A 9665-nucleotide genomic window follows, 5' to 3' on the forward strand; every position below is an offset into this window, starting at 1 on the left:
CACATTATATTTATTTACTTTAAAACTCTTCTCACAGACTGCTAGTCAGATTTTGAAACAGTTTCACAGAATGTTCCTTTGGTGACCCTCTACCAAATCCTTCAAATCATTCTGTTTCATTACGAAATGTGGCCTCCAGGGGATGGAGAAAGTTTTCCATAATGACTGTATGGAAATTTTTTGAAATTTTTCTCCTCTGAAACTGCTGGCTGGATTTCAGAGTCATTTGGCAGCAATTTTCCATGGATAACCCTCTGAAAAAAAAAAACAATAATCCATAACTGACTGTCTAGCAAATTCCTTCATATCATACTGTTCTGTAAAAAATATGGCTGTCAGTGGAGTGGCTAATTTTCTCTGTATGGTTGTATGTAGGGAAAACTTTAAAATCCTCAAGTGTGAGAAAACAATTGATTAGTACACAGTTTCCTTGTGTGACCATCTACTGAATGTGAAACTCATCACAATACATTTTGAATACTTCCTGAAATAGCTGTTATTGAGATTGTTTCATGCTGCTATAGTAACACTGAGTTGTATATTTATTATTATTTATTGCAGGGTTTTGATCAAGAAATAGATAAACCAGAAGTGATAAAAGATTCATATTATGCTGGTAAGAATACATGTCTGTTCTATGTAGTTCAAGTTTAGCTCACCTGAGCAACATGCACAGGTGAGTTTTTGTGATCACTCTGTGTCAGTCGTCCATCTTTGTCAACATTTTACTTAAACATCTCCTCCTCTGAAACTGCTGGTCAAAACTACACCAAACTTTGTCTCTAGTATCCTGGCATAGACCTGTCTCAGATTTATTTGAATGTTTCCACTTGACTGCAACTAGAGGCTACCAGAGCTAAAAATAGAAAAAAAAAACACAACAATTTCTTCCCACATAAACCACTGGATGGAGCTTCACCACACTTGGTCTGTATCATATCTCAAGCTTATTCAAACACATTTGTTTGATTGTACTTGATGACCACAAGAGCTAGAAATAGAATGGAAAACAACTTTTCAAGAACCACGTGACAGGTCTTCACTAAGTTGGTCTGTAGCGACCTTAGAATAACCCTTCTCATATTTTGTCCAAATGGTTCTGCTTTACTGCATTTAATGGCCCTAAGAGCTTTAAATAGACCTCATGAACTGCTTGACATGTGTTACCAAAATCGGTCCAAAATCTTTCTCTAATCTGTTCAGTGGTTCCACTTGAATGCACTTTATTGCTCCTAAGGTGAAAAACAGAAAAACCTTTAACAGCTGTTTCTCATGAACCACTTGATAATGGTTCACAAATCATGGTCAAAAGCAGAAATTATTGGGCAGCCAGAATTCACCAAACCTTACAGGAGTGTTTAGTGCCAAGCCTCATTGTGCATATTGTTGGCATTATCCGGTTCATTGATTTTCGTTGGAGTTATGATCCTTGATTTTTTGTATTTACATTTTCAGGGCAACTGCACCAACACTATAATGAGAAAACTTTACAAAAGTAATCACTGCTAAGTATAAGTGTACAGATATTTTCCAGTTAGTTGATTTTCAGGGGAGTTATGGCCCTATATTTGTCAAATCTTATGATACTTTTGGCAACTTCTCTTACACAATTGGGCAGATTTCCACCAAACCTTACAAGAGTTATCGGGGCCAGTCATAGTTATACATATCGGCCCAGTTGTTCGAAACTTTTAACAGGCTGTTAAACTAACTGCCTGTTAAATTTTGATTCAAAATACTAGACTTGGTGGGAAACACTAGTATGGTGTTTTACTTTTACTGTAAAGACATTTTAGTGTTAAAAATCCTTAACTTATACATTTGTTTTTCTAAGTTTTCTAAAATGTCAAAAAATAATTCTGAAAGTTAATCAACTGTTAGTTCAATCACTTGTTAAAGTTTCAAACAACTGGGTCATCATTGGCATGTTCCAGTTCAGTGATTTACAGCAGAGTTATGGCCCTTGATTTGTTATATTTTACAGTGTTTACACATTTTACTGTATAAAATTAGGCTGAATTTGATCAAACTTCACAGGTTATTAGTGTGAAGTGTAATTGTGCATATTTTCGTCATGTTCTGAATTAATGATTTTCAGTATCGTCTCGACCCATGACTTGGTTTTGATGGTAAGTGATGCCATCACGGGAGACATACTTTTTGTGAAAAAAAAATCTTGTATGTAAAATGTTGTCATTATGACCTCTTTAATTGTCATGATCACACGGCCAATTCATGATATTTTACCATTCTTCTACACCTAGGTTACAAGATGTTTGCTGCTGGTCTGACAGTGGGTATCTGCAACATTGCTTGTGGTATCTGTGTTGGTATAGTTGGATCTGGCGCTGCCCTAGCAGATGCGCAGAGTGCGAGTCTCTTTGTTAAAATCCTTATCATTGAAATTTTTGGCAGCGCCATTGGTCTCTTTGGTGTCATTGTATCAATTTTACAGGTAAGAATATTTATAATTTTACATTTTTTTCCAGTAGTTTATTGACCCAATAATCAAGGCCTTCACATAATTGATTTGCAACAGATAAGATGTGCAAGAATTGAATATAAATATTAAATATACAAGCATCAGAACAATGAATGATAGTAAATCGGATGTTATACAACAAGCAGGCACTGCTTATAATTATTATGTCTCCCATCACATAGTGGTATGGGAGACATATTGATTTACTCCTGTTTGTGTGTCTGTCCGTCTGTCACAAAGCTTGTCCGCACTCTTAAGTCATACATTTCTTATCAGATCTTCATCAAACTTGAACAAAATGTGTTTGCCAATAAGTCCTTGGCCAAGTTCAATAACTAGCCAAATCAGCCTAGGCACTTTGGTATTATTGCCCATGAATTACCGAAAAACACTCAGGTCTTGGGACACATAAAGGACCCCAAAAGGATCCCTATACTACTAATCATTAGTAGTATAGGAGTCCTTTTGGGGTCCTTTATGTGCACTCCAAGTCCAATCTTCACCAAACTTGAACAAAATGTGTTTGTCCATAAGTCCTTGGCCAAGTTCAATAACTAGCCAAATCAGCCCAGGTTTTTTGGAATTATGGCCCTTGAATTTCTGAAAATCGACCTTTTTACGCTTGTCCGCTCTCTAAGGCAAACATTTCTCATCCTATTTTCACCAAACTTGAACAAAATGTGTGTGATCGTAAGTTGTGTTTGTCCATCAGTCCTCGGCCAAGTTCGATAACTAGCCAAATCAGCCGAGGCACTCGGAATTATGTCCCTTGATTTACCGAAAATCGGCCTTTTAGCTCGACTTTCGAAGAAAAAGTAGAGCTATTGCACTCGCCCCAGCGTCAGTGTCGGCATCGCCATTGGTTAAAGTTTTTGATAAAGTCAGATATCTCTGTTACTATCAAAGCTATTGACTTGAAACTTAAAATAGTTATTTGCTATCAAAGTCTACACCTGAAGAAACAATCCCCATAACTCTGATTTGAATTTTGACAGAATTATGCCCCTTTTTTTAACTTAGAATTTTTGGTTAAAGTTTTTGATAAAGTCAAATATCTCTATTACTATCAAAGCTTTTGACTTGAAACTTAAAATACTTATTTACCATCAAAGTCTACACCAGGAGAAACAATATTTATAACTCTGATTTGAATTTTGACAGAATTATGCCCCTTTTTAACTTAGAATTTTTTGTTAAAAGTCAAATATCTCTGTTACTGTTAAAGCTTTTGACTTGAAACTCAAAATAGTTATTTACTATCAAAGTCTACAACAAGAGGCACAATTCCCATAACTCTGATTTGAATTTTGACAGAGTTATGTCCTTTTTTAACTTGGACTTTTTTTACTGGCAAAGCTCTAATTCAGAGTCAAGCATTGAGAAAAGTCGAGCTCGCTGTCTTACGGACAGCTCTTGTTACTCTTGTCTGAGCTACAAGTCGAACAGTTCTCATCCGATCTTCACCAAACTTGAACCAAATGTCTTTTACCATAACTCCTCGGCTAAGTTCATTAAACAGCCAAATCGCCTGAGGCACTTCAGAATTATGGCCCTTGAATTACCCAAAATCAGCCTTTTTACTCTTCAAAGGTATATTTGTAGCAAGTAAACAGTATATAGAGGACTTACTATTTAGATGATTAGGCAGTTGTGGGAGACATGCACTTTTCTCAAAAGCAGCTCTAGTTCTTATTTTCATTCTAACATGCTTATTGAATTATAATGATAAATTCATGCTTAACTTTATTCAAATGAGATGTACTGAATTAAACACGAGGCATTTTCAAGCCCTAATGCTCTCTCACTGGTGTGCGCGACAACCATTATTTCTCGCAGAATATACAAGGCTTGACTTCCTTCTTTGTTAAACTCACAATCGAGCCATCTTAGTATGAAATATGAATGTGAATTATATATGATAAATTCTATTATACATCAGATTTAGGCATTTCATTATAAATGAGAAACTACACACATGTAGACAATGAATTATAAATAATTATACATTTAAAAATGTGTCATTGAAGATATAGATCTGATTTTGATAAATAAAAATATATGCACCTTCTTATTGAAAGTAAAACAAATATTTTCCTCACAAAACCTCTGGTACTTAACATTTTCCATCATAAATATTGCGACATCCCTTTATCTCTTTTACTTTAAGATGGATTTCCTTCAAACTTGAAATGGTTGTTTCTCATCATCTCCCATATTATAAGACACAAGGGCCATAACTGTCACACCAGTATTTCTTGTAAGTCAGGACTACAGGTTAAAGCACATTCACACTATCTCTGTTATTATACGCCCGAAGGGACATATTATGTTATGACGCTGGTGTCCGTCTGTCCGTTAGCAATTTCATGTCCGCTCTGTAACTCTGTAACCCCTTGAAGGATTTCAAGGAAACTTTACACAAATGTTCACCACACCGAGACGATGTGCAGAGCGCATGTGTTGGATGTCTCGCTTCAAGGTCAAGGTCACACTTAGGAGTCAAAGGTCATATCAGTTTGTTTCGTGTCCGCTCTGTAACTCTTGAACGCCTTGAAGGATTTCAAAGAAACTTGACACAAATGTTCGCTACACCAAGACGACATGCGGAGCACATGTTCCGGATGACTTGCTTCAAGGCCAAGGTCACACTTAGGGGTCAAAAGTCATATCAGTTTGTTTCGTGTCCGCACTGTAACTCTTGAACTGCTGGAAGGATTTCAAAGAAACTTGGCAGAAATGTTCACCACATTGCAACGATGTGCAGAGCGCATGTTCGGATGACTTGCTTCAAGGTCAAGGTCACACTTAAGGGTCAGAGGTCATATATGACTTTGCTTTGTGTATATTGCTCTGCATTGCAGTGCTCTTGTTTTTATTTGGCAGATCTCTTTTTTGTACTTACAATAATTTTTTTTTTTAATTACTTCCCTTTTATGTTACTATAAATAGCTTATTTTGAAACTTTTTTATTATTGGCCGTAGGGAAAAACCGAGACCACTTTTCTGTGGTACAACATGGATGGTACCTCCAATTTTAAGGTGTATTTTTACATACCTGTACCTGATAAGGATTTTTTTGTAGACTTTGAATATTTTTTTTGTGGACTTAGCTTTGTTTTTTGAAGTTTTCCTTTCGTTGTTCCAGTCCTTTGGAGCTACAACAGAACAGTCAAGTTCTTAAAATTTTGCTCCCATCCTATGATGTAAACCTTCGGGCGTATGCCCCGCTTGGCGGCGCTCTTGTTACTTGATGGATTAGGACTTCACTTCAGACTTAAAATAGTTGTTGCTCAACATCACCCACATGATAATTATGACACAAGAGTCATAACTCTGGCGCCAGTATTTCATGAATTATTCCCATTGCTATACTAGGTTTCAGCTAAAGTACATTTTCTTTTCTATATACTTGCAGATAGCCAGTGCAAAGTTGGGATCTGACTAGTCATTGAGTGCAGTTTGAAAATCAGACTTCAAAGAGACATTCCATTACAACATAAAAAGATAAAAAATCCAACAAACTTTTGTGTATAGAGATACTAATACTATATGGCTGGACAGTCAAAGTGATGACAAACTCGTGTAGTGGTAGAAAAGCATAGAAATCACAAGAAATATAACAGAAAAACACTGATTGCTCTGGTTCTCTACTACTGTAAGGGAATGAACAAAACATTAGAGGTATCCAGGGTCTTGAGTGATCCAAACATAGAAATAATTAGGAAAGCAGACAGGGTCCACATTAACCTTTACCCTGCTAAAATGTCTAAAATGGACTGGTCCATCATTCAGTTTGGGCAGTACCATTTATTATTCAAAGGAGTGTTCACTGATAATTTACTGACTGAACATGGAACAGTGCAGACCAAGGTGAGCCTGCACGGATGTTCAGAATCACTTGCTGCCAGCAGGCTAAAGGTTAATTGTTCAAACAAGCCCAATGTGGCACAGTATGCTTGAGCCATCAATGCTTGGCCCCTGTGCTTTTTGATTAAATAATTTATTTTTGTCTGTTCTATACACAGTTTTTATCCAGATTTGAGTTAGTCTTTTTATAAACAAAGATGCACATTTATATTGCTGTTAAGGAATAGTGCATTTCTCTTTATATTTTCTTATATTACTGTAATATCAGTTATTTTTATGAAGGATTGATTTTCACTGTATTCACTGACTGTATTAGCAAAATTTAATACACTTAAAATTGCAGTTCAATTGAAAGTCTTGTTAATTACAAAAGTAAGCTGTTTGTCATAAATATCCAAAATTGCAGCCATACTATTATTTAAAAGTAGCAAATCCAGCGAAAATTTACAGTTAATAAAAATGCAAGTTCACATCTAAAATAGTATATCTGTATAGTGGAAGTACTTTGAACTGAAAATAGATTGTTCAACAGTTTGATCCATTATCATATTGTTATTGTGAATCCGATTTTACTTGTTAGTGTTGTGACACCAAAATTTCGTGGTAGAAGACAGTTTGTAAAGTTACTTAAAATTTTTGATTTGATACAAATATTGTTTCTGTATTAAGAGCAACATCCTGTAATAGACCCAACTCTTTCACAGGATGAAGTAAATGATAAAGGGAGGTAATAGATATTCTGATTTTATTGGTTTCAGTTGAAAGTTATAAGTAATATATATATAAGTAACAGAAACCATTTGGGGTGGTGGTCTTGAACAACATTTTGTATAGGGAACTATTGTCATTAAAATGTGAGGTCATAGGTTCAAAGCCCTGCTGGGCATTGAATTGTGTTTCGTATACAACACCAGTACCAATTTTTCCTGAGGAATCTGACCCAAGAGACTCAAATAAGTGTTGGGTTTTCTTTAGAGTTGAGCTAGATAAAATATTTAACATTATACAGAGGTTAATGAAATCCAGAATGTAAAAAATTCTGTTCATTTGTAGCAACCTTCATTTTTATACACATTTACATGTATATGTTTGTTGTAATTGCTGTTTTTGGTGTATCAGAGGTTCTATTGTAACACAGAAAGTAAAGAATTCAGCTTTGAAAATCTTCAGGACAAAATTGAAACCTCTTGTGGTATTGAATTAAGGCAATTGGTAGACTAGTCTCAATATCATATCCATTGTTTCAAGGTCTCACATATGTGTAGCAAGATTTATGTATCTTTGTTTCTGTACCCTCAATTTATTTGTACAGTTTGTCATTCATTCAAATATAATCAAGAAATCGAAAGTAGATTTAGAAATTATAAACATCTGAAAACGATTGATACAATATCAGTTTGTTAAAACTTGTGGATAAGTAAGTTGCCGTCTCTATATTTGTTCTAACTTAGTGACTGTATCAGCAGATTATTTAGGATTACATCTCATATAGAGCATCAGTTATGTCACCTTGCTACTGTAGTATAAGATATATTCATGTGACTGCAAGTTTCCAAAAACTATAAATATTTGAGCTATTTTAGGTTTAAATTTTCAAGAAACTGTAAATATTTCTCATAAAAGTAATTTAAATTGAGCTTTTGCAAAACCAATATTTGGAAAATTATCAATTAAAAGCATGAAATTTTTGTAAGGTGTACTCTCACAAATATTTCTGTACCTACAGTGACTAAAGGCAAGAACGTACAGATTATAAATGCAGAATAGCAGAACTTTTTTGTTACATCCTTCTTTTATATCAGTTGCCCGAAGAAGCTGTAAATGAAATGATAAAAAATATTTTGGATAAATGCCAAGATATACTCTATCAGAAATTAGCATTCTATATACTTGTAATTGACTGCCTTTCTTAAATACATTGTATAGCATTTTTAGCTAATCTGATTTTTTGAAAAAAAATGATGAGTTATTGTCATTACTTGAGCAGTTGTCGGCGTCTGCGTCGGCGTTGCCTGGTTAAGTTTTATGTTTAGGTCAACTTTTCTCCTAAACTATCAAAGCTATTGCTTTGAAACTTGGAATACTTGTTCACCATCATAAGCTGACCCTGTATAGCAAGAAACATAACTCCATCCTGCTTTTTGCAAGATTTATGGCCCCTTTAGGACTTAGAAAATATCAGATTTCTAGGTTAAGTTTTATGTTTAGGTCAACTTTTTTCCTAAACTATCAAAGCTATTGCTTTGAAACTTGGAATACTTGTTCACCATCATAAGCAGACCCTGTACATCAAGAAACATAACTCCATCCTGATTTTTGCAAGAATGATTGCCCCTTTTGGACTTAGAAAATCAGTTTTCTTGGTTGAGTATTATGTTTAAGTCAACTTTTCTCATAAACTATCAAAGCTATTGCTTTAAAACTTGCAACAGTTTTTCACCATCATAAGCTGACACTATACATCAAGAAACATAACTCCATCCTGCTTTTTGCAAGAATGATGGCCCTTTTTAGACTTAGAAAATCATGGGTAGGACAATATTTCTATTATACAAAAAAAAATCAGATGAGCGTCAGCACCTGCAAGGCGGTGCTCTTGTTATTTCTGTTTCATAAACTATTTTGTTTTCACAAATTTCAGTTCAGTAGGTAAACAGAATGTATGTTGCTAGTATGTTGTTTGTTTAGGCATTTATATGAAAATACGATGTGTAGAAGGAGTAGTGTAAATAATTGTTTTTGTTTTTATTGTGATAAGTACAGGAAATATTAAAAAGAGAAGTTAGATTTGTTAGTTTTTGTGGTATCTATACTTATTTCACTTCATTTTGGTCTTTTAAAGTGTAAAGATTGATGATCTATAAAGAACGTCATTGCAATGGCTGACAATAGTCTTCTGAACACTGTTGAGTTTTTAATCGTAATAATAGTACATTTGTTCCATTGAGAAATTATCCTCATTTCCTGAGAGCATACATGTAGTATAAACAAGAGCTGTCCGTAAGACAGTACGCTTTACTATTCGATGATTTGACACTAAAATAAATTTATGTCACAATTCTAAAAGGAAGATACACCAAGATATAAAAAGACCCTACTACTCAGAGGGTAAAGGTCAAGTATGGAAGGGGTACTGACATTCTTTATTTTGATGGAATTAAATTATATCATTATTTCAATAAAATCTGAAAAGTAGATCCCTCGGAAACCCCGGAGAACACAGCAAAAAAAAGAAAACTTGCGTATTAAGTCTTTATCATGATATAAACTTGCACACCTTTAATTTTTTGGCTGGCTCCACCCCCTATTTTTAAAG

At 34.6% G+C, this 9665-nt stretch overlaps 1 protein-coding gene across 1 annotated transcript in view; it reads left to right on the forward strand.

Moving 5' to 3' along the window:
- LOC128555501 (V-type proton ATPase 21 kDa proteolipid subunit c''-like) overlaps nt 1–9136 on the forward strand; it is a 29194-nt gene extending 20058 nt beyond the window's left edge. Inside the window, exons 5-7 of the mRNA XM_053537893.1 lie at nt 562–616; nt 2265–2455; nt 5898–9136. Coding sequence (XP_053393868.1) covers nt 562–616; nt 2265–2455; nt 5898–5927 — 276 coding nt within the window. The 3' untranslated portion in view covers nt 5928–9136. The remainder of the gene's footprint in view (nt 1–561; nt 617–2264; nt 2456–5897) is intronic.
- Nucleotides 9137–9665: the final 529 nt, after the last annotated feature.

The sequence above is a fragment of the Mercenaria mercenaria genome, chromosome 3, assembly GCF_021730395.1.
Source record: "Mercenaria mercenaria strain notata chromosome 3, MADL_Memer_1, whole genome shotgun sequence".
Taxonomy (NCBI): Eukaryota; Metazoa; Mollusca; class Bivalvia; order Venerida; family Veneridae; genus Mercenaria; species Mercenaria mercenaria.